We start from the raw sequence: 25,133 nt of genomic DNA on the forward strand, positions 1-25,133 counted from the left end.
GCTGGAATAAAGCCTGTTGATGAATCCTGCACCAGACTGTGTAAACTCTGTATCCCTAGGGGTACTCACCAGGCATTGGCTTGTTGAAGCCAGGTCCTCTGCACCCTCCCACTGTGTGCTTCTCTCACACTCCAAGCTAGGAGAGCCTCTTGCCCCCAGGCGGTGACAGCTAGCCTCTGCTTCTTCTCCCAGCATAGGCCTGCCTCCCTCCTCCTCCTGCATCAGCAAGACTGAGAGTGAACCTGGGCCCCACGGCCACCTGTTGTACCCCAGGGACATGAAATCAGCCAGAGCCAGCACAAGCAAACAGTACCTATAACCTCCCCCGGACACTTTCCAAACCCAGCTATCCTCAGACCTGAGTGAACAGATTCAGGACCAGGGCAGGTCCCAGTCCTCACTGTCCATCTTTGGATCAGGAAACCAAGAATGATAGGTCAAAGAGGTGGTGGTAGGCAACTGAGGCACCCTAAATACCTCCTACAGCAGAGAACACCTCTGATCTCACACCCAATGACTCGGCATCAAAAGGGAGGGACACAGGCCTAAGAAATGGAGAGCTTCTCCTATGAACTGCTTCCAGTAACCCCATGCCCATCTTTTACTGAATGATTACTGCCTTTCTCCATCTCACCATCTCACTCTTCCAACCCCCCATTCTATGGGCCACCTCCACAAATGTCTCCAGGTAATCCCAGAGGCCATTCCGAAAGTTCAGGGTTCTGGAGCTGTACTCAGTGAGGACCATAACCAGAAGACAGGTGGAGGCACAGCATTTATTCTACAGATACCCAGGGAGCCAAAGGCTGTTACACAGGGGGCCCCCTCTAGGGGTGGGGGTTAAGAGATCACATGGCATCATCCACTATTGCACATGGTCCTTTTATTCTCTGCAGCAAAAATGATTCCTCCCTGTAGACCCAAAACCTCAGGCCGGCAAAGAACCTTGTCTACAGACACAAGCATGACAATGATAAATAGCAATCCTGGGGTAATGGTTTTAGACAGACGGCGCTGGTGTGTAGGGCTCAGGGCAGAAATGTAATGTGGCCATTGAGTCACAGGCCAGCTCCCAGGTGAGTTCCAGTTATTGCTGGGTTAGGAGGGCAGATTCAAATGTCCTCGTGGCAGATGGAGAGCTGGCTGGACGGATGCATCGGGTGAGGAGAGGATGCTTCCCAGTGGAGGCTGCCCCTACCCGTCAGTTCTTCACATCTCCCAGGCGGAGCTGGGCAAAGGAAGTGGCCAGTTGCAGTGCCTCCTGCAGGCAGCCCACATTCTTGCCTGTGGCCTGAGCAGACACATCTTTGCCACCACCCTTGCCATCCATCAGGCCTGACACCTGCTGCACCCACTCGCTGGCTTTCAGGCCCCGGTTGGCTGCATTCTGGAAGACAGAAAGGAAAAGTGGGAGTCAGGACAGAGGATGAGACTGAGGGAGACATGGAGAAGGGAAGAAAATAAAAAGGACGGGGGAGCCACAGACACCCACTCCCACCTGCCTGGGTGCTGCTACCAGCAGAGACCGATCCACGGCCAGGGTGAGACATGCGGAGCGCAAAGCCGGGTATCAGCATGGTTAAACACACCCTCAAGGACAAGGCCTGATGGTAAGGGTGCTGGAGGAAGTGACAAACAGGTGGCCAGGAGAATGGCCGTTTCTAACTGGTTGCACCCATACATACGGGTCTTGGCAAACAACTCTAAGCAGCAAGCTTCCTCAGAAAAGCTACAAACACCACCGCAGGCAGCACAGGGCTGCAGGGTATGCTGACCTGGGGGACTTGACACAAGCACGTGATCTTGCCGGCTTCATTATCCACCGTGAAGAGCATGGCAGACGTCTGAGGGGAATGCGTCTTGAAGAGCTTCAAGGCTTCATTCAGGGCCTGTGGGGAAACCTGCGGTCAGGCCGTGGCCTCGGGAAGGGGAGCCATGCTCTCCACGGTAAGCCTGCGGAGCTCAGTTTTCAGAGCACCCTCTACTGCCCACTCCCTCTAAGAGCAGGTGCTGGTTCCGGGAGACTGGCGGAGAAGGCCCCAAGCCCGAGGCCCTCCCCACACCTCTGGCCCTGAGGTTTGCCTTCCATCTCTAGGAGCTGTAGCTCCACAGCCACCAGGTCTCTCCGTGGCTCAGCCTAACCTCAATCCCAGAGAGCGGGCTCTCAAGCAACCACTCCACTCAGAGCCACAAAGCTCACAGTCCAGCCACGAGAGGGCTGAGACCCCGAGAGGAGACAAGTAGTGGACAGGCACAGGGCAGCACATGCAGTCCCAGCCCCTGGGTTGCCTTGGCCGAGGCGCCGCTCTCCATCTCCAGGATGACGAGGGGTTGGTTGGGGTTGCTGTCAATGAGCTGCTTTGTCTTCTCCAACACCTGCAAGGAAATCCAGAAGAGAGCCCTCAGGTCAAAGGCCCAGGGAGCGGTCTGCACGGTCTTTGCTGGGTGGATCCTCCAGGCTCCCTTCCAGTCACTAGCACCACAGGACTCACTCGCTTCTGGACATCGGCTTTGCTAGCCCGGTCCAGGTCATCCATGATCTTCTTCAGGGATTTGAGGCTCTCCCGGAATTCGTCCTTCTGCCACTGGGGGATGACTGCAGTGGCCAGGGCCTGGAACCAGAACACCACGGGGATGGACCACTAGGATGTGAGGCCCGAGTCCACCTCGCCCTTCTGTCTTTCAACACCAAAGTCTTCCCTGACTAATAGCCAGGAAAGTGAAAACAAAGAACAAAAAGGTATCCACTAGCCTTAAAACCAGTCACTTTACAAGCAAGTACAGCAGATGTAACAAGTGGGGCAAAAGAGAAAGGGACAGATAAAGAGGGCTGGGATCCCCTATAAGCGCTGGTCCCTACCAACTAGTGAATACAGCCTGTAATGGGCTCACAGGAAGCCCCCACATATTAACAGACATCAAGAGCCCTGGAAACAGTGGGTACCAACTCCCTCAACACTGGCGCCCACTCGTGCTTGAAACAGGCTCTGCCATCGGCCGTGGGGGCAGCAAGCAGATGCCAGAGGTCCGTAGACCAGGACTCACAGAGTCCCCTTTGCGAGGCTGCCAGGTAAGAGAAGGTAAGTTCAAGGGCCACTGCACGGAGAACCAGGATCTGAGAGTTCCTTGGGGAGTGTCCTATTTGGCTGGCTAGCACTTGGCACTGACCAGGGCCTGAGGATGGAGGCCGCCCCTACCTCACCAAGGTCAGCGATCTCCCTCTGCACATCCTTATTTGGCGCAGTCTGGGCCTTCACTTTGGCCTCCATAACAGAGAGAGATTTCTTCAAGCTCTCTGCTTTCCTGAGGGCCTGCAGAGAGACAATCAGAGTTGGAAACTCCCGGTCAGGTAACTTTCAGCTTCACTCGTCTGGAAAGAGCTGTGGCAACTGATGGCAGGCTATGGACCAACACACCCCCAGGACACCAGAAGTTTCTCTACCTTCAAGGAGCAAGTGTCGGCAGCACCCTTCTCACATGTCTGACCAGCAGAAAGTTGCACTGACTCAGGCTCAGGAGATAAACAAGAACTACTGAGGTAGGAGCTCTTCTCATCCCCACGAAATGATCAATCCTCAAGCTTCAGCACACGTCAGGCACCAGCTACAGCCCCACCCCCAGGGCCACTATCCCTGTACACTGTGCATCTCAAACCAAGCATGTACCCCTAGGGAGATGGCAGTAAGTGGGTGGGGGCACTGGAAGCCATAGCAAAATCATGATTTACCCTTCTAGAGACAGATATGCTATGGAGCAAATAACAGAATTTACATGTATTTTTCAAGATTAAACACAACATAGCTAAGTTAAAGTCGTGTGTGGTGGTGGCTTTTATCCACTAGCTAGGAGTAACCAGAGGACATTTGGGGGGTAGCACTGTACTTCCAATTCAGAATGCAGCAGCTACAAAACCGGCTGCCTAGTTCACAGACTGGGCTCCTCCTGCCTTGTTCAAATAAGCCATGAACCAGCCTGATGGGCTCACCTTCTGGGCTTCAGCACCTGTGACGGCAACAATCCTCCGGATGCCCTTGGCAATAGCTTCTTCACTCACAATCACAAAAGCTCCCGCGTGACTTGAATTCTGCAGGTGCCTAAAAGGCAGAACATGAAGTCCGTGGTGACAAGAAAGCCCACACACCCCAGTCCCTACCACATCTGGGAGCCTGACTGGTGAGGGCCTAAGGTCTTTGAGGTCCCAGGGAACCTCCTCAAGGGGACAGTGGGAAGAGGCCCTTCAAGGTGACTTCAGGGTATGGCTCAGGCCAGGAAGCCCAGGAAAGTCTGGGGCTAAGAGCACTCTGACACTGAACAAGACACCACCTTTCTGAGCTTCAGTTTTCTCATGTATAAAATGGGGATAATTCTGGGGCTCCTGAGTGGCTCAGTCAGTTAAGCGTCCAACTTCAGCTCAGGTCATGATCTCACAAGTTCGTGAGTTCAAGCCCCACACTAGGCTCTTTGGTGTCCACACAGAGCCCACTTCAAGTCTTCCATCTCCCTCTCTCTCTGTTCCTCCCCTGCTCATACTCTTTCTCAAAAATAAACATTTTTTAAAAATACATAAAATAAAATGGAGTAGAATTCTCCCTCACAGGACTACAGTGAAATCAAAGGAGATCAGACAAAAGTGCTTTATAATCCCTCAAACCCAACACAATGTTACTACTGGCAGGCTCTACATTCATTCATGTTTTTGGTCCTCTTTGAAACATAAACTATATTCTCTCCCTGCTACCAGCTAAGAATACTGGAGGATTACCTTTAAAATCTCACCACAACCCTGTAAATAGGTTTTACTCCCCAGCTGCCCAGAGAACTTCACACTCTGAGCTCATGAACTTTCAGTCATTCTGAGAGAGTGGTATAAAGGCTTTGCCCTAAAGAGTGTCTCAGGAGGCATTAAAGCAGGGTAGGAATCATCTGAAGGCCCGATTCAGCTGGGCAGAGGAGGGAGCCATGTGGTGTCCCAGATTCCTATCCCATCCTCCACAGGCTCACCTGTTCCCTACCTGCCAGAGGCTCACAGAAGGCCGGGATGGGCTCCACCATGCCCTTAAGAATGCTCTTCTCAACAAGATTCCCTTGGAAGCAGGAGCTTCCCAGGCCACCACACCATCCCAAAATGACCCCAAGGGCTACAGAGGGCTGCAAGTTGGAAGAAACAAGTGGCTCTCGCAAGCCAACCTGAGCTGGGTATGCTGTGGCACCTGACTCAGGGGCCCTGAGACAATGGGGTAAATCCCCAAATGCTGCTCAAGCTGGCAAAGGAAGCTAAGTGAAGGCCCAGGCGTGGAGAAGAGCTAGGACCAGGTCAGGAACGCAGTGATCACTCCACAACCTTCTTGAATCCTGAATTCACAGGCCACATTGTCAGGATCAGCCCAGGACACCAGAGCAAGCACCTATATGTGTTAAGATAATGCTTTTTCCCATCCTAGGAAAAATACTTCATCACAAACCCAGCAAATGTCAATGTCAGACACCAAGGGGGTTGACAGGAACACAGGATGCTAAGGTTCTTGGGAAGGCTGTTTGGCAAATACACTTCTGAGAACTTCATTTTAACCTCAGAAAAATAAGACTCTAGCCCATTTACCCACATCCTCCAAGGGTAGCACCAAATTAACCAAAAGTGAGTCCATCTACCACTCCCCCTGAGGTACTCACGTTCCCCCACAGAACTCAACAGAAGTAAGTGAGCCAGCAGGACCAGAGGGGTCATCCAACAGCTCAGACACTGGGACCCCAATGGAGACGACTCGCACAGGGTCAGGATAGGTTTCATCAAACACAGCCCGCAGGCCCTGGATGGCTTTAGCTGCTGCCAGGGGACAATCTTGGGTGTAGACGGGCTGCCATGGAAAGAAGACAGAAAAAAGCTGAGAAAACATCTTCTCTGGAGATGCGGCAGGGAAAGCGTGGTCTTGTGGTCTTGCAGGCAGGACTCTGGGTGTCTGATCCTGGCTCTGCCCATCATGTGCCCTGAGTCTGCTGATATCAGGCACCACGTGTAAAGTCAAGGGGATCAAAACAGGAATTTCCAATTATTTGGCTAAACTGTGTACCAAATCTTATACGGATATACTACATGTGAAGCAGACAAAACCAGAAGAGCTCTGATGGTCCCAGGGTGGGGTGGAGCAAAGACCTCCCTTTGCCCCCTCCCCAGGGGCCCTATGGCCCCCTCCCCAGGATACCACCACTGCCCCTACACCCAGTGTGATTGAGAATCACTGCTTCAAACAAATCTGTGTGCTTGGCAGGGTATGGTACAATAGAGGAAGGGCATCTGGACTGCTGAGAAGCCTCCACAGAGAGAGAGTGATGATGTAGAAAGAAGCGAGGCTCGTGACCCAAGAGCTTACACACACCTACCTTGGCTGCCTCAATCATCCCATTAGCAATCTCTTCAGCCTTCTTGATCTGCTGGGTGGACATGGCTCCTTTGGCAGTGAAGTCAAACCGAAGGCGGTCAGGAGCAACAAGGGAGCCTCTCTGGTCAGCTTCCCCGAGCACAGAGCGCAGGGCGAAGTTCAGGATGTGAGTAGCTGTGTGGTTGCTCATGATGGGCCTCCGTCGGGGCTGTAAAGGACAGAGGCAGCTGGTGGAGAGGTGTGCTAGTCATATCTGCTCTCTCCTTCCCGGCTGCTCGAATTTTTAGTTGGACACATAACTGCCCAGAATAAGGGCTACATTTCCCAGCTTCCCTTGCAGCTAATTGTGGCCACAAGGGTTGTAAGAAGTTACGATGCACATCCTTAAAGGGAAGGAACATGCCCTCCCCTTGCTCTTTCTCACTGTCTAGAACAAGAGTTGGCAAATTATGGCATGTGGGCCAAATCCAGCCTATTGTCCATTTTTATAAATAGGTTTATTGGAACACAGCCACACCCTCGTGTTTACATATTGTCTATGGTGCTTTTATGCTACATCGTCAGAAGTAAACAGTTGTGAGGGAGACCATATATAGCTCACAAAACCAAAGTTACTTACTATCTGGAACTTTACAAAAAAATTTGCCAACTCCTGGCCTAGAAATGGATCCAGTGGCTACCTGCTTAGACTATGAAATCAAGAGCAGCATCCCAGGAATGATGAAAGAAAAACAAGCAAGGAATAGTTGGGCTCTAGGATTCTGTGGGGCAGAGCCTCTATGTCAGCTTGGACTTGGAGGTAAGAAACATGTTTCTATCTTATTTTAATCTGTTATCTTGGAGCTCTGTCACATGAACAAAACCCTCTTTCCTAGTTAATACAGGATGTCAGGATCCTGAAGAAGTATTTGAGGTTAATCTAAAAAAAGGCAATCCATGAAACAAGTCTATAAATCTCAACTAAAATCACTATCATCTGGGACACCTGACTGGCTCAGTCAGAAGAGCATTCAACTCTTGATCTCAGGATTGGGAGTTCAAGCCCCACGCTGGGTATAGAGATTACTTAGAATAAATATATAAAATTAAAATAAATAAAATAAGGGGTGCCTGGGTGGGTCAGCTGAGCATCTGACTCTTGATTTTAGCTCAGGTCATGATCCGAGGGTCAAGGGATCGAGTCCCAGAGTGGGCTCTGCACTGAGCATGAAGCCTGCTTAAGATTCTCTGTCCATCTCCCCTCCTCATGCATGCTTTCCCTCTCTGTCTCTAGAATAAAAAATAAACACAATAAAAATCACTGTCACCTGACTCGGGAACATAGACATTTAATAACTTGCTGCTGCACCCCTCATAAAATATACTTCTGCATTGGATTTATAATAATCTACTTACGATTTCACTTAGGAGTGACAATAATGATGGACCAATTTAAAGCCAAAGGAGATGAATGCTTTTCATAATGTGTATCAAATCACCATGACATACATTTTAAATATCTTAGAATTTTAGATGTTAACTGTACCTCAATAAAATTTAAATTAAAAAAAAAATAGGATTACTAATCAGGTCCAATGCCCACCAGCGTAACACAACTCACCTCGTCAATAAACAGCCAGACCTGGTCCCCTACTCTCAGGCTGCCGTAGATGGTCCCTATGTGCAGCACATACCCTCCTCGCACCTGAGCATTTTTCACTGTAAACTCCGTTTTCTAAAAGGAATCCAGAAGACCAGTATGTAAGTAAATCCAAATCTTATATATTCTCTTTTTATATATGGTACATGATACACATTCTTTAAGACTCTCCTTACTAGTGTGTATATGACATCATACATGTGTCATAACACTAATACCGTTATATTTATTGTACATATATACACACACTATTATACACTAAAAATTAATAAAGAGAAACCTCACTAAAGTGGAGCCAGGGAGCGAGGAGGGGGTGCTAGAACAGGAGCGGTAATCAATTTCAGAAAGGATTGTCAATTACAGGCCCAAACGGTATCCTTGACAGGAAGGAACCATCAATGACAGGCCCTAACAAGGAAAGATGCACACTGAATCTATAAGAGATCAACTACCCCTGCAACGCTGCCAACGAGAAACCATCATCACCACAAACTTGTGATTTTCTCCCATGGACTTTCCTTTAAAACAACCGCTCTCAACTTCCTCCTCCTTCTTGTCTATAAAATATCAGTTCCTCTTCTTTGTTGGACTTGCCTATGGTTTTGCCATAGCATGCATGTCCTAAATTGCAATTCTCTGCTAGTCCCCTGTAAACTCACTTTTCCTGGTAAAATGATGATTTTGTTTTTGAGGTTTAACGATACCTATATTTACCATTAAATATACAGACCACTTTGTATGCGTACATACATACGCATATATGTTCACAGATATACAGACGTTCCCTTTAGGTGCATCTTAGAAAACTTAAAGCCATCATAAAGAACCTCAAGCCCGGGGCGCCTGGGTGGCTTAGTCGGGTAAGCGTCCGACTTTCGCTTAGGTCATGATCTCACAGTTCGTAGGTTCAAGCCCCGCGTCAGGCTCTGTGCTGACTGCCAGCTCAGAGCCTGGAGCCTGTTTTGGAGTCTGTGTCTCCCTCTCTCTCTGGCCCTCCCCTGCTCACGCTGTCTCTCTCTCTCTCTCCTAGAAATAAAAATATTAAAAAAAAAAAAAAAAAAGAACCTCAAGCCCATTGAGACTAGGAAACTCATCCAAGATCGCAGAGTCTGCACTGGCAGAGCTAGAGGCCGAGGCTTCTGCAAGATGTTTGCCCTCTTCTTATTCATGAGGAAAGCAGGGAGGAACCCAGGATCAACCAATGCAGCCTAACTGCAGGGATCCTGCTAAGAGGGGACCTAATGGCAATGAAATCAGTGGTACGAAAGGCAGCTTCCTTGGCTTCAGAGACCTTGACAATGGACCGCAACCCGAAGACTGGTCACGTCTGCTCCACAATGCCAGGAGTATGAGGAGCCAAAAAAGCAACACTACGTCCAGGCCCAGCCCTCTGTTGGATCCCCCTCCCCGGCTGCCAAGGAAGAACTGTTGGCTCACGTCTTCGCTGCTGTCTTCAACCTTCACCAGGTAGCCTTCATCATAGATCTGCCCTCCTTGCTCAGCATAGAAACAGGTCTTGTCCAGCACCACTCCACACTCCTGGCCTGTGGACACTTCTTCCACGAACATCTTGTCCCTGCGCAGAGCCATCACTGTAGCCACTGCGCTCTCAAATGCTGCAGAAGGGGGAAAACAGGGTCAATGATTTCATTCACACACTCTTAGCTGGCTTTTGCTTGATTTTATTTCTCAAGTTCTCCTTAGATCCTAATTGTCTAATTTCATTTTACAAGCAAGCCCATTAGACTCCACAAAAGGGCTTCACACCAGGGAATGTCACACTCAGTAGAGTGACCAACTGTCACAGGGAATAGGTAACCGGGACCGAGGGGTTTCCCAGGTAAAACTTTGGACAGTTCTGGTCACTCTAACTCTGAGCTACTGAGCAAGAAACCTAGTGAGTCTGATAAGTATTTAGGAGTATAATAAATCCCCTCCTCCCACCAAGGTCAATTCACAAAGAATGTATTCATTTTGTGGTCTTGCTGGGATAGATTTTAGGTATCTCTGCTGGAGTAAAAAAGCAAAACCATGTATTGCCTGTTTATTTCTTTTGATTCTTAACTTTGGAATGCCACTATTCAGATGCAAAATTCAATAGCCACTGAAGATTCTATCAATGGCCATTTCCTGGTTTTCTGCAGGGTGTTACAATTAGGGGAAACTCAGTAAAGGGGACAAGAAATGTCTCTGTAAATGTTTTCACAACTCCCTATGAATCTATAGCTATTCCAAAATAAAGAGTTAGAAAATTAATCACCAAGGGGGCCCTAGGAGTATAACTCACAGAACAAGACTACACAGCATGACTGGAGAGGCCACAATAGGTATCCTTGGTTCCTAATCTGGAGACTCATCTCTCAAAAGCTACCCGAGGTGAGCACAGTAAGCACAGTAACATACCATAGCTCCCACTGGAATCCGAATGGTAGTTATACTTTGGGGAATCGTCTGTTGCTTCCAGACCCTTCTCCCTGAGCTCTTCAATAGCATAAATGTCCAGCATAATGAGGTCTTCCCCACCAGCTCCCTTGCCCTGTGATTTTAGCTACCAGGAAGAGAAAGAAACAGAAGTTAACCTAATGTGGAGAAAATGAATTCTGAAGGCCTCAAAAGTCACTAAACTATGCCAAATATAAAGCTCCAGAACAGAGTTTTTTCAATCTCGGCACTACCGACACTTGGAGCCAGGTTAATTCTCTGTTCTGGGGGGCTGTCCACTGTAAGATGTTGAGCAGTATCCCTGACCTCTGCCCACTTGACACTGGTAGCATCCTACCCTCAGTTAAGAAAACCAAAAAACGTCTTCATACATTACTACCAAACAGTCCCTACGTGATACACATTGGTCTTGGGGGAAAAACAGACTTTCAAAGATTTTAATAGAAGGAATCTTGTTTGCTTTGCAGCCAAGTCCTGCCTTGTTTGGTGCTGGGTTTCTTGCTCATTCCTCAAATTCTTTACCTGGGCCAGTTTCCTCTCCTCTTCAAATCCATCCATATCTACCACCAGGCCCTTCTCTTCAGCAATCAGTCCAGTGAGATCCACTGGAAAGCCATACGTGTCATAGAGGAGCCAAGCAGTATCCCCTGCAAAGCACAAAAAATTGTGTAAGAATGATGCAGACAGAGGCGCCTGGGTAGCTCAGTTGGTTCAGCGTTCAACTTTTGATTTTGGCTCAGGTCAAGATCTTGCAGTTTGTGAGTCTGAGCCGCAAGTAGGGCTCTGTGCTAACAGCATAGGGCCAGCTTGGGATTCTCTGTCTCCCTCTCTCTCTAACCCCTCCCCTGTGGGTGAGTGCACATGCATGCGCACTCTCTCTAAAATAAATAAACATAAAAAAAAAAAACCCCGACACAGCCTCCTCCTTTTCCACCTCAAGCCTTTCTCAAAGGATGCTAGCAGTGACGGAAGAATTGGAGACAAGGCAAGTTAGTACTGGTTCTGTGCACTTGTCAGAAAATCCATGAAATCTTTCAGAATTGACAGGGAGAAACCACAAGAGGTCTCCTAATAAAAAAAGTTCTGTTTCTTAATCTGAACACAAGTGCCTTCAGTTTGCAGAAATTCACCAGGCTTTCCCCTTGTCCATTACACTGCAATAAAATTAAAAAAAAAAAAAAGCTTTTTGAATTAATTTTCCAATCTAGTAAAACATAACGCAAGCTGCAAAACAGTATATACCACATGTTCCCATTTTTGCTGGAAAACACACACCCCCCCTAAATACGTTTGTATGCAAACAGAAAAGAGCTCTGAATAGTTCTACAACTCTTAAGAACTGTTATTTCTGAGAAATGAGTTTAGGAAAAAGAATCTTCATTTTTCACTTCTGTGTTCTTTAAATACTTTGCCACAATAACATAATACTTTTAAATGTTTACGTAAACCTCATTTTATACCAAAAGCAGTGTAACCAAGCTATCCACAGCCCTTGGAGACATAGGACTCTACTGTCATTTGTGAAAAAGGACTTGCCTCTTCAGGTAAGATGAACCAGCCTGGATGAAGAGAGGAACAAACTGGTCCTTACCAGGAATGGTTTTACAGTCTCCCAGGCTCTGAATTTTCCTGTCCAAGATACGACGCCCTCTGCTAAGAGTCTTGAGAAATTGCACTTCCTCTTCATTAATGATGTCCTTCACCATATCTGGGTCCTTCTTTAGCTCAGGAAATGCATCTCCCTGGCAAAGGGGAAACAGAGATGTGGGGTCAACAAAGACAGGGACCATTCCATGACCCCCCTAAAGACTCTCATTAGCAGTATACGATTTCTCACCCCATCCCTCTAAGCTGTGTGCATTAGCAGAAAAGAGGTAAGCAGGGAAATATACCTACCAATGACTGGACAACAACATCTACTAATGTGGCAAAGAAACCCCTGCTGGCGTTGAGTTTCTCGTGGGAATATCGAACAGCCCGGCGGAGAATCCGTCTCAACACATACCTGTAAGAGGCAGAAGCCCATCTCCTCTAGACAAACTTCCCAGCTAAGCATTTTGTAATGGGGCTTTTGGAATCCTACCCAAAGCAACTTGACCAGCTTTATGTCTTTCTTTTTCAGAGACTTTCTTTTATCCTAAGACTGCTTCTTTTTGCATGCCCCCATGGTCATTAACACATTCCAGCAGAAAATTCAGGAATACACCCACAAATATACATTAAGGGTGACCTGGGGTAACCCCAGTTTGTTTTTCTACCACATCCTGCTGACCCAGAAAGGGAGGCAAGTACAGGCCAGATGCTTGATGCCCAAAATCCTAAGTCCTCCCTGTCAATAATAAAGTTGTCCAGGGCCAATCAATATCTATCCCATCCCACCCTGCTAATATCTTATCAGACGGCCTGAAATACAATCTTTCAATACATCTTGTATTTAGCAACAAAGATTTAATATAGTGGCAGCTCTGTAACATTGAGCCGGAGCTCTCTTAATCCATAAAAAAAAAATTAAGCTATCTCTCCAACTACTGAAAAGACAAAGAAAACAATAATAAAGTATGGCTTTCAGTTTCACAGGGAGTCATCAAACTCACTGTGGCAGTCCTAACCCTGCCGCATGTGTAACTCACTCACCCTCGCCCTGTGTTGTCAGGTCGGCCACCATCAGCCAGTGCCACGGTGATGGTCCGGGCATGGTCAGCCAGCACCCGATAGGCCATATCAATCCCATCGGCATCATCAGCACCAACCTTCCCAGTGTATGGCCGGGCACCTGTGCCCTACAGATAAGAACAGGAGGCAGCTCATGAGGAAGCAGTGCTTCGGGCACTGCCTTGTACCAGAAGGTTCTGAGAGGACATTAAGAAAAAGGATGACCCTTTTGCCAGACCTTATAACACCAAGAAAGATGACAAGGGGAGTAAAGGGCCTCCAGCCAGGCCCTTGCACTAAACCAACTACAGCGCCTGGTGCTTAGAGCCTCAGGTGGTTAATGATTAAGTTGACAGGTGGTCACAGGGACCCTTAGCTGGCAAAGCACATGATTATTTTTCTCTGGCAGTACAGCTAACTGTCCAGCCTTACAGTCCAGCCTCCAAGGAAGTCTGCAATAGTTCAATAGGACCAGTACCTTCTGAATGGCCTCAAAGTAAGGAACAAAAAGATCAGTATCATAGTTGGACATCTTATTTTGCAGCACAGACACCAGTCGCTCCAGGCCCATTCCTGTGTCAATGCTTTTCTTGGGAAGAGGTTTCAAAATGCCATCGGTTTCCCTGCATGATCCAGAGAAAAAGGAAGTTGAAACAAGCACTCCAGGGTGCCACCCCTCCCTGCTGGTTAAAACTCGCTTACATAAAGCACAGTTTGCAGGCTGTGACTAGTTGCCACTTGCCTCTGCCTGGTTTGGTGGGAGGAGGGGACTGGAGGGGAAAAGGGAAGAAGTAATCAGGGGTCTATTAAAGAGTGAGGCAAGCTTCAAGGAAATGAGCTTTAACACAGCAGTGCAAATTACCACACAAATGACATTACAGGAATAGGCAGACATTAAGCAGGTACTATGTGGAATAAAACTAGTTTATAAAAGATTAGGTCTCAGCTCTGTTTCAGAGATCAGAGGGAAAAGCCTGAGAAATAAAATCTAAATAAATAAATAAAGGCATCAGGCTCTCCTGATGCCCTTAGTGCCTGCTATAGCTCCACTCCACTGTCCCCAAAGACAAGGATGAGAAAACAGAAGAGGAGTTCCTCTTTCTCTACTTGGCTTTAGGAAAGGTGCTGCTATTAGCAGAAGCAGTCCAGGACCCGAAGGCTACCTGTTATACTGGATGAACACTAGGTTCCAAATCTCCAGCACATTGGGGTCATCCTGGTTGACGAGGTGTGCAGCATCCCGACCACCAATCCGGTCATAGTGGATCTCACTGCAGGGACCACAGGGGCCCGTGTCACCCATCTCCCAGAAGTTATCTTTCATGTTGCCGGGCAGGATTTTGGAATCATCCAGCCTACACAGAGAAGGGAAAATAAACCCAGTTACAGCCACTGTCAAGGATTCTGCCCAGACTTGCACCCACCACCAGAGGACCTTATGCATTTCTATTAAAAAAGGCCCACTCTGGCAATTACTAAAGCTGAGCCTGCACAGCAGGGGTTAAAGATGCAGAAGATAGGGGCGCCTGGGTGGCTTAGTCGGTTGAGCGTCCGACTTTCGCTTAGGTCATGATCTCGCGGTTCGTGGGTTCGAGCCCCGCATCGGGCTCTGTGCTGGCTGCCAGCTCGGAGCCTGGAGCCTATTTCAGAGTCTGTGACTCCCTCTCTCTCTGACCCTCCCCTGCTCATGCTGTCTCTCTCTCTCTCTCTCTCCTAGAAATAAATAAAAATATAAAAAATAAAAAAAATAAAAAATAAAAAAAAGATGCAGAAGATAATTCTTCTCGAGAGTGACTAAAATAGAATACAAAATACACATAGACTGCAATCAATAACTATATAAACACAAGCAAAGATATGGATAAAGCCTAAAAAGGAACACATAAAAATGAAAACATCTATGCTGAATATGACCAGAATTTAAGCAAATCTTTTCTTGCAAATGTTCCTGTTTTAAAAACTGAAACGACTTTCCTATATGACAATTATTATAAGCACTAAAACCCCGGGGCACCTGGGTGGCTCAGTTGGTTAAGCATCTGACTTCAGCTCAGGTCATGATCTCAGTTTGTGGGTTTGAGCCCCACATTGGGTTCTGTGCTAACAGCTCTGAGCCTGGGGCCTGCTTCAAATTCTGTATCTCCCTCTCTCTGTGCCCCTTTCCTGTTTGTGCTCTCTCTCAAAAGTAAAAAATAAACCTTTAAAAAAAATTTTTAAAGTAAGCATTAAAACCCTGCTGAGGGGCGCCTGGGTGGCTTAGTCGGTTGGGCGTCCGACTTTCNTTACCTTAAAATGATACCGAAAAGACTTTAATAAGATCAAAATATTTCTAAAATATTGGATTCTGCTGAGAGCTGCTAGATAAGAGTGCACTCAAAAAGACTGTGCTTGGGGCGCCTGGGTGGCTCAGGTGGTTGAGCGTCTGACTTCAGCTCCAGTCATGATCTCACAGTTCGTGGGTTCGAGCCCTGCATCGGGCTCTGTGCTGACAGATCAGAGNTATGATCTCAGGGTCGTGAGTTCAAGCCCTACACTGGGTAGGAAGCCTACTTAAAAGAAAAAAAGGACTAGGCTTGCTTGATAGGCAGAGTCTGGATGTACACAAGCCAAGCAAAACAGGACTCCGAAGTCAAGAGTAGTATGTATCATTCCTATGCCTTACTGACCAAAATGTCCCAAGTACATTTAGAACATAGCATCTAACGAAGCAGGGGTTCAGATCAAGTACCAGGGGAAGTTGGGTTGGAATAATATATGGAGAGTATAAGTAATTAATAAATGATGAAATGAATGAAACAGAGAAGTAGCACTGGCTAAGTATGGTAAAAAGCTATGCCTCTTTTTAAGACTTACAGTAAAAAGAATAAGAAAATGAGACAAAGACATAGGCAAGCCAGCTACCTACAGGGGTATGTCAACCCACATTCAGATTCCTCTTGATGCTGCACTTCATGAGTCCTATTAAGTTCAAAGTGCAGGGAAGCCTGGTTGGCTCAGTCAGTTAAGTGTCTGACTTCAGCTCAGGTCATAATCTTGCAGTTCGTGAGTTTGAGCCCCACATCGGCTCTGTGCTGACAGCTCAGAGCCTGGATCCTGTTTCGGATTCTGTGTCTCCCTCCGTCTCTGCCCCTCCCCCACTCATGCTCTGTTTCTCTCTGTCTCAATAATAAATTAAAAAAAAAAACTTAAAAAGAAAGTTCAAAGTGCAGAATACACACAACTCATCTGCTGCATCAGCTTTCATAAGGAAAAAACAAAAACAAAAAAAAAACCCAGGCACCGGGGTGACTCAATCAGTTAAGTGTCTGACTTCGGCTCAGGTCATGATCTCAGAGGTCAAGAATTCAAGCCCCACAGTGGGCTCCGAGCTGATGGTTCAGAACTTGCTTGGGATTCTTTCTCTCTCCCTCCCTCTCTCACAAAATCAATAAATAAACTTAAAAAACAAAACAAGAAAACAAAAAAACAACGAAAACTTCCTTTGTCCTCGACCTGTTTGATGCCATTCCATTTCCATAAGAAATAATCTGTTTCATATGAAGAATACCAGTGTGTTGAAAAAGACACACACATAAACACAGGGTGACAGAAATACCAAAAAATGCCTGGAAGATTATATACACGGGGCATCAAACTATTAACACTGATTAATCTTAAGAATTTTCTATTTTTCACATTTGTGTGTACTGTAGGGTGAATTTTTACAACATATGCACTATATGCACAATTTCTAATGTATAAAAAGCAAAACAATGGGAGACTCTTTATATCAGCTTTGAACACTGGAATGATCAAGTAAATGTAGTAAGAAGTGATGAATGCACCAAAGGAGAAATGTTCCCAGTCACTCCCTGCTGACCCTCAAACTGCACAGCCCCAAAGTGGAAAAGGCAATGCACTCCAAGACCTAAGACCTCACTCTAGCACCAAGTTAGGAATCGCTTTATTACTCCAAACTCTCAACATGTGAGATGTGTTCTTACCCTAAGTTTTGCCAGATCTGTTTGCACTCCAGGTCTGGTTCTAAACCGGCAGCTTCATCCCCACCAAAGTAAGTAACATAAAGTCTTTCAACTGGAATGCCAAACTCTTGGGTAAGAAGCTCCAGAGCCATCTTACATGCCAATTCCTACAAAAATAACAAAAAGAAAGATGTATCACGTGGCCAAACCAAAATTCATTTAGTATGAGTAGGAAAAGTCCAGATCCTAGGAACACAAATATAAAACTACAATATCTTCACTATAAACCCAGCCAAATTCTGGATCAATTTATAGGAGACATCCAATGTAAATTGAAATCAAATGATAGGCACTGCTTCCAGGAAGGTTTAGTATTAATAAAAGCCCTTCACTCTTGAATCTCCTGGATGTTACTTCATACTTTAAAACAAAATGAGAACCAATTTCCTTCAGTGGAAATGACCATTTTGCTCAGAACTCCAAACCGATCTCCTTTTTGAGCTTACCTTAAAATAATCTCCAAAAGACCAGGAGCCCAACATCTCAAAGAAGGTGTGATGATAGACATCTTTGCCCACATCGTCCAGATCATTGTGTTTGCCCCCAGCCCGGATGCATTTCTGGGTATTGGCAGCTCTGCTCAGCTTTGCCATAGGGTGAGATGGGTCAATAGTGTTCAGAAAGATGGGTTTGAACTAAGATTAAAAAAAAAAAAAGGGAACATTTCAACCTTTAAGGAGTTACAGATATGGGCAGTCACACGCTGGCAGGAAGAAACCACACATGAACTCTTCAGAGTGTAATCTAATAAGCCTAGAATAGGGAAGCTTCTGAGGCAGGTGGCCTGACAGGGCTGCAATAGAGGCAGCTGACCTTGGAGCAGCTTGTCCCTGTCCTAGTTCTCCAACGGTCCCCACCACTGCCAGTGACCACTTGCACAAGGAAAAGGCCTGCTGGATGTGTGATAACAGCCAGAGATTGATGTAGGGAAACCTGTGCTTCCTCACAAATCTGTGGTGGTCAGGACTTACAATATCTTTCTGGAAAAAGTGATTCTAAAACTAATGTGCTGGGGGTGCCAGGCTGGTTCAGTTGATAGAGTGAGTGACTCCTAATCATCCCCATTCAAGCCCCACATTGAGCATAGAGCTTACTTCAAAAAAAAAGTCAGCAACCATGTGCAGTTGGGTGAGGGTTCAACTCTTGATTTCCGCTCAGATCATGATCTTAGGGCTGTGGGGTGGGACTGAGCCCTGTTGTCAGGCTCCATGCTAAGCATGAAGCCTGCTTAAGATTCTCTCTCCCTCTGCCCCTCTCCTTCTCTCTCTCTAAAATAAAATAAACTGAATAAAAAGAAAAATAAATAAAATACTAAAAAGTGATGTGCTGGCTCAATAGTAAGGGTGATAAGGAAGAAAAAAATTGAGACCTATAAAATCAGGGGCGCCTGGGTGGCTTAGTCGCTTAAGCATCCAACTTTCGCTTAAGTCATGATCTCGCGGTTTGTGGGTTCGAGCCCCGCGTCGGGCTCTGTGCTGACTGCCAGCTTAGAGCCTGGAGCCTGTTTCAGTCTGTGACTCCCTCTCTCTCTGACCCTCTCCTGCTCACGCTGTCTCTATCTCTCCTAGAAATAAATAAAACATTAAAAAAAAAAAATTTAAAGGAGTAAAATCAGCACAACCTGATGAATGACTGGATGTTTAGAGAGAAGATATTATTTGCTATGAATATTTATAAAGTTACACTTTGATGTATCATTGTTATGTAACTTAGTTTTATTTTCCCACTAGACCTGTCCAATTTGGTAACCGCTAGTCACTTGTTACTTATAAACTGAAATTAATTAAAATGAAGCAATTAGTAACTAATTAAAATTTTTTTTAACATTTATTTTTGAGAGACAGAGCACAGTGGGGGAGGGGCAGAGAGGGAGGGAGACACAGAATCCGAAGCAGGCTCCAGGCTCTGAGCTGTCAGCACAGAGCCAGACACGGGGCTTGAAATCACAAACTGAGATCGTGACCTGAACTCAAGTCAGACACTTAACTGACTGAGCCACCTAGGCACCCCTAAAATTTTTAAAAACAAAAAAATTCTGTTCCTCAGTCACACTAGCTCAACAATCATGCATGGGGGCGCCTGGCTGGTTCAGTCAGGGAAGCATGCAACTCCTGATCTTAGGGTTTTAAGTTTGAGTCCCATGCTGGGTGTAAAGATTACTTTTAAAAATAAATAAATAGGGGCGCCTGGGTGGCTCAGTCAATTAAGCGTCTGACTTCGGCTCAGTTCATGATTTCACGGTTCGTGGGTTCGAGCCCCGCGTCGGGCTCTGTGCTGACAGCTAGCTCAGAGCTTGGAGCCTGTTTCAGATTCTGGTTCTCCCTCTCTCTCTAACCCTCCCCTGCTCATGCTGTGTCTCTCAGAAATAAATAAAACATTAAAAAAAAATTTTTTTAAATAAATAAATAATTTAAAAATCTAAACAAATAATCATGCATGGCTAGTGGGTACGATATTGGGCAGCCCAAATACAGAAGATTACCATCACTGCAGAAAATTCTACTGGACAGTTCTGAACTGGACCATGAACTCCTTTTTTTTTTAATGTTTATTTTTGAGAGACAGCATGAGCAGGGGAAGGGCAGAGAGAGACACACACACAGAATCCCAAGCAGGCTCCAGGCTCTGAGCTGTCAGCACAGGGCCCAACACAAGGCTCAAACTCATGATCTGGGAGATCATAACCTGAGCCTAAGTCACACACTTAATGGACTGAGCTACTCAGGCACCCCCAGACCATGAACTCCTTAAAAGCAAAAACTATTATTACTTATCTGTGTATATCCAGCACCTAGCTTAGTACCTGAAAAAGGGCAGATGTGTAATAAATACTATTTCAAATTAAAAAAAGACAAAAAATAAGGAAGCAAAACCATCATCAAGGTATTTCTGATTAAGAGGCAGTATAGCACTAAAGTTAAGCAAATGACTACCTGGGTTCAAATCCACACTCCAGTATTTGCCAGCTATGTCAGCTTAGGCTATTTACTTGAGCTGTCAGTGCTTCAGTATAGAATGAAGATTAAATGAGTCAACGTAAAAGACATAGGTCAGTGCCTGGCATATAGTAAGTGCTACACACAGGCTAATAATTACTGTTATTCATAGAACATTCAGAAACACTGGGCTCTCATAGTTCTTCCCCAAGTATAGTCAGCACATGTGGGAGAAGGCAAAACCCATACCTTAGGAATGCTTGAGTACAAAAGAACCTTTCCAGTGTTCCAGAAAACCCATCACCTTGCAAGTCCACATAAAATCAGTGCCGCTATCCCAAGTGTATACAACATATTTACACATATAATTGAAAATGTGTATGTCACAGTTAACATTATACAAGATGGAAAACGTTCTCAGTGACTCTAATTTTTCATGCCAGGAAAGAGACCAGAAAGAAAATAAAATGTCAACCAATCCTTTAGCCCAGAGGGAGACACATTCTAAGGGCCAGTGGGTCCACTGGGCTAAGCAGGATTCCAAGTGAACCACAAAGGAAAACCCTGAGGGCGCTATCTAACCTGAATCCACTTCTCATAATCAGCTTGGTAAACAGTTTTCAACATCAAAATAAAACTTCCAAATTATCTTTTATAGTTCAAATTGCCCCAAACGTAAATCCTACTAACAGTTTCTTCAGCAGTGGATCTAAACTGGCATTGGTGGCAGTAGCTTCAAGAAAGAGTTTAAAAAAAACATCGATAATGCTGCATGCCTCAGAATGGGAATGAATGCAAAGCTTTGAAAGAAACCTGAAGAACTCAAAGAAAAAAACAAGGATAATGAAGGGTTGAAGGAGAATGACAATAGCGGAGTTAAAAAGTCTCTTCAAACCTCAGCAAGATTAACCTAGTCAATGACTAATAAAACCCAGTTTTTTTTTTTTAGAAGAAAATAAAAGCAAGACTTTACAGACTAGTGGCGCCTGGCTGGCTCAGTGTGTAAAGCATGTGATTCTTGATCTCCGGGTCGTGAGTTCAAGTCCCATGTTGGGCGTAGTGTTTACTTAGAAATGTAAATAAAGTGAGGGTGCCTCAGTGGCTTAGTCAGTTGAGTCTCCAACTCTTAATTTTGGCTCAGGTCATCGTCTTTCAGTCATGAGATCGAGCCCAGAGTTGGGCTCCATGCTAGGCATGGAGCCTGCTTTAGATTCTCTCTTTCCTTCTCCTCCTGCATGCATGTGCTCTCTCTAAAAAAAATAAATAAATAGGGGTGCCTGGGTGGCTCATTCTGTTAACGGTCCTACTCTTGGTTTTGGTTCAGCTCATGATCTCACAGTATGTGAGTTCAAGTCCCATGTTGAGCTCTATGCTAATGGCATGGAGCCCGCATGGATTCTCTTTCTCTCTCTCTCTCTGACCCTCTCCCTCTGGCTCTCTATCTCTCTTTGCCAAAAATAAACAAACATTTCAAAAATAAATAAAAAAATAGGGGTGCCCGGTGGCTCAGTCAGTTAAACATCCAACTTCGGCCCAGGTCACGATCTCACGGTTCATGGGTTCGAGCCCCTCTTCAGGCTGTGTGCTGACAACTCAGAGCTTGGAGCCTGTTTCGGATTCTGTGTCTCCTTCTCTTTCTGCCCCTCCCTCACTCTTGCTGTCTCTAGAAAATAAGTGTTAAAAAGTAAATAAAAAATAAAACTAAATAAATAAATGTTTAGAAAAAGCAAAAAACCCTTACCTGATTCATGCCTGCATTGGCAAAGAGCAAAGTGGGATCATCCAATGGGATGGTGGCAGATGAGTGAACGTAGGTGTGCTCATGTCTCTTGAAGAAATCTATAAATCGCTGCCGTATTTCACTTGCTGTTAGAGTTGAGTCCATCTTGAAACTAACCCTATGGGAACTAACCAAAGAAAAAAATAAAGGAAAATTAGGAGAAATAAATAAGAGATAAGCAAACATTACACAAGACTCTTGGCTTCTCAGGCCAAGTCAACGCAGGACACCGGTAAGCTGTTTGATCCCAAAATCTCTATGTTGTAACATCCAAGGCTAAAATCATCATTGAAACAAAATATGCTGCGGCAGCAGGCAACAGCCCCACATGTTCTTCCTTTCTATGCCAACCTCAAAAGGTTCAATACACCAACATGTCAAGTAGAGCATGAGTGCTTTCTTCAAATATTCATTTACACCAAAATATGTAAAGAGCACCCTCTGTGCCATGACCTAGGCCAGGAATTAGGAAATGAGAATAAAAACGTCATGGTTTCCAGTCCAGCAGAGCAGAGCTTACTGGGGATGGGGGGGATGCTCGAGACCTGAGTTCCAGTCCTTAAGGAAGTTATTTAACTCCACCAACAAAAGAAGGGGTCCATATGAGATGAACTCTAAGGAACCCTCCAGTTCTGTTAATATACATGCCTAGAATCATGCAAAGTCCCATTATCCCTAAAGCCAGGGTCTCTGGGTTTGGCCTGACGATCTTGGCAGGCTGTTGGCAACACAGTGGACCTGGGGATGGGCCTGGCTACACAAGGGACTGCCTGCAAATAGGACTGTACCTACCCCCACCTAGCCTAAGCACCTAAGGTACTCTGCTACCTTCCCAGCTAGTAGATTCCTAGGGAGTGAAGATGTTGCAGCCATATTGAGGAAGCGGAGCTGAGAGTCAGTGATAAAGGGAATCAGAAGAGAGAGAAATTGGGAAATAAAAAGCTTTATAATTTCAAAGCTCTTTCACATCTATTATGATTTTCCTGAGAGGAAGGTTGGGGAAAAGTGACAGCCCTTAGTGAAGGGTACCAATCACTGGCATAGGTGCTGGAGTGCCATGCAGCACTGAGCGTCTGGGGAAAAAAGAGAACCATCTCACTGACATTACTAACTCTGTAGAATCCGAGAGCCAATTCTAACCTTAAATAAGTCACCTTATCCCAAATTGTTTCCTTTTTTGTAAAAAAAGTAGGATCTACTCTGCCTACTCCATTCAGGTCTTGTGACACTCAAAAGCCATCCTATATTTGGAAGCAATCTGTAAACAGGGAAGCCCTAAAAGAATATGGATACTATTATTTTTCCTTCTTATAAGATGATAAAATAAAGACATGCATGGTGAACAAGAGACTGTGACTCGGATCTATGCTTAACCACAATTTCAACTGATTTATTCAGAATTCAGTCAACTCATTACTCGAACAAAAGCCCTTTGGGCAAAAGATGGCCAAACACTGGCCGAGAAAGAGGAAAAGAACTGACTAAAACTCCCATAGATAAGGGTTTTTATGTCCACGCTAAGGAGCCAAGGCTAGGGTTTTAGAAACTTTGTCACACCATATTTTTCCTCATCCCTCCTCCTCATGGCTCTCAGTGAATCTTCATGGTGGCAAACATGAATATACAGTGCCAATTCTGACTGAGCAACAGCACAGTTTCAGAACGTTCGTTGCTCCTTCTCTAATAGGCTACCTGAAGTAAATAAACTGAATTACAAAAGACACATCAATTTTCCATTTTGCTCACTCAGTCAACCTATATAAGTGCATACTGTGCTGAGAATCAAGATGAATGAGTCTCTGCCCTCAACAGAGAGAGTCATATACAAGAATAACTGAAATGATGTAAGGATCCAATATATTGACAATAAGCCCTATGGAGGCTGGGACTACTAAAAAAAAAGCTGTGTCACCATCACACATCCATTTATTCAATATAAATATACTAGAAGACTGTATGAAATACAGAGGTAGCAAAAAGGATAGTCCTCAGATTCTACTTCCAAACTGGGCTGTAAAGATATTGACAAGTATCTTAAATCACACTGGCCCTTGGGTTTAAGGAGGCTCCAGCCACAGGACCTTTCAATGTGCTCTTTATTCCCCAGGTAAGCTGTCTACCCTACTTCTCTTTCCCTTTTCCTAGTTATTTCATTTTTTATGTATCAATTTCAAAGAGATTTATTTTAAAAAACCTTCTCCTTCTTGACCAGATTGTCCTTATTTTATTCTGGTAGCTGCAGGTGTCTTCTTTTATAATTTCCACATGCATTGGACTGCTTGTTTAATGTGCATCTCCCCAAGAGGCTGGAAGTTCCACCTCTGTGAGAATCATGACTGATTTTTGCTCACCACATAAGTATATCCTCAACATCTGGTACAATGGTTGCTAAATAAGTACTACAGGATTAGATATAATCCTTTAACAGCAAACTGTCAGTGAATTTAAAGCATACCGGGAAATGCAGACTCTCTGAAAAAGTAATTGCTGAATACGATGGGGCATAGAAAATGCTTCCAGGTGAACCTGAGCCAGTATCAGCTACTTAGCTAATTTTAAGAAATCAGAAAATAGTTCACAAGAGGAATTCCATCCATCCAGATCACCCTCACTACCACCCCCAAAGCCTCACCCGTCTCTAGGGGATTAAAACCGGGGGAGATAAAAACCTCAGCTTTGGCGGGTAGTCAATGGCAACCGTGATTCTCCCAAGGTCCTGGTCCTCGGCAAAGCCACTCTAGGCCACTCCACCCTCGGCGTTCCAGGAGGTCTACAAGAGGCCTTTCTCCCGCTGTGCTGTAGCCCGCCCCGACTCCAGCCCAGGCTGCAGCTCCTGAGGCCTTGCAGGGCCTGGCCCAGGGACCCGCTGGGGTAACCGCACTCTCAGGACCCGGACCGAGCCGCTGTAGCGGCGCCTCAGAACTCTCCAAGGCCAGTCAGCTTCCCTCAAAGGTCGCCGTTCCTAACTCCTCCCTCAGAGCCCACCACCCAGAGCTCGCGGTTACCTGGTCCCGTAGACGCGCAGCTGCACCGGCCGGGAGCCACCACGGACCGCAAGGCGCACGGCCCTGGCCAATCACAGCGCGCCTATGGAACGTGGCCCACCATGCCTTACCTCTCCGAGACATTTATTGGTGTATCATCATGCCAATCAACCTGAGCACGAATCGGCTTACTAGTCGGTTTCCAGGAAGGCGGTTCTAAGTCGGCTGATGCAATGGCGGGGAAAGAAGGGATGGAATACCTCACGTGACCGGCTTCTGGAGGCCGACATTTTGGTTTGCA

The 25,133-nt window shown here is 45.8% G+C and overlaps 1 protein-coding gene across 3 annotated transcripts; it reads right to left on the reverse strand.

The window, feature by feature from the left end:
- Window positions 1-866: 866 nt before the first annotated feature.
- On the reverse strand, window positions 867-24,906 carry AARS1 (alanyl-tRNA synthetase 1). Of its 3 annotated transcripts, none has more exons than XM_077756321.1 (21): window positions 24,854-24,906; window positions 21,810-21,975; window positions 17,579-17,767; window positions 17,094-17,239; window positions 14,274-14,465; window positions 13,589-13,733; window positions 13,093-13,238; window positions 12,355-12,463; window positions 12,050-12,200; window positions 10,981-11,105; window positions 10,420-10,564; window positions 9,454-9,632; window positions 7,978-8,091; window positions 6,379-6,585; window positions 5,671-5,855; window positions 3,986-4,094; window positions 3,198-3,311; window positions 2,493-2,612; window positions 2,290-2,376; window positions 1,776-1,889; window positions 867-1,387 (listed from the first exon to the last, which is right to left on the reverse strand). In XM_077756321.1, the coding sequence occupies exons 2-21, from the start codon at window positions 21,951-21,953 to the stop codon at window positions 1,202-1,204; spliced, it is 2,907 nt and encodes a 968-aa protein (XP_077612447.1). In that variant the 5' UTR covers window positions 21,954-21,975; window positions 24,854-24,906; the 3' UTR covers window positions 867-1,201. The 3 variants fall into 3 exon arrangements, with proteins under 3 accessions (XP_077612447.1, XP_077612449.1, XP_077612450.1); XM_077756323.1 differs by lacking the exon at window positions 24,854-24,906 and adding an exon at window positions 24,518-24,772; XM_077756324.1 differs by lacking the exon at window positions 24,854-24,906 and adding an exon at window positions 24,481-24,772.
- Between the last annotated feature and the right edge of the window lie 227 nt (window positions 24,907-25,133).

The sequence above is a fragment of the Crocuta crocuta genome, unplaced genomic scaffold (genome assembly GCF_008692635.1).
Source record: "Crocuta crocuta isolate KB4526 unplaced genomic scaffold, BGI_CrCroc_1.0 scaffold388, whole genome shotgun sequence".
Taxonomy (NCBI): Eukaryota; Metazoa; Chordata; class Mammalia; order Carnivora; family Hyaenidae; genus Crocuta; species Crocuta crocuta.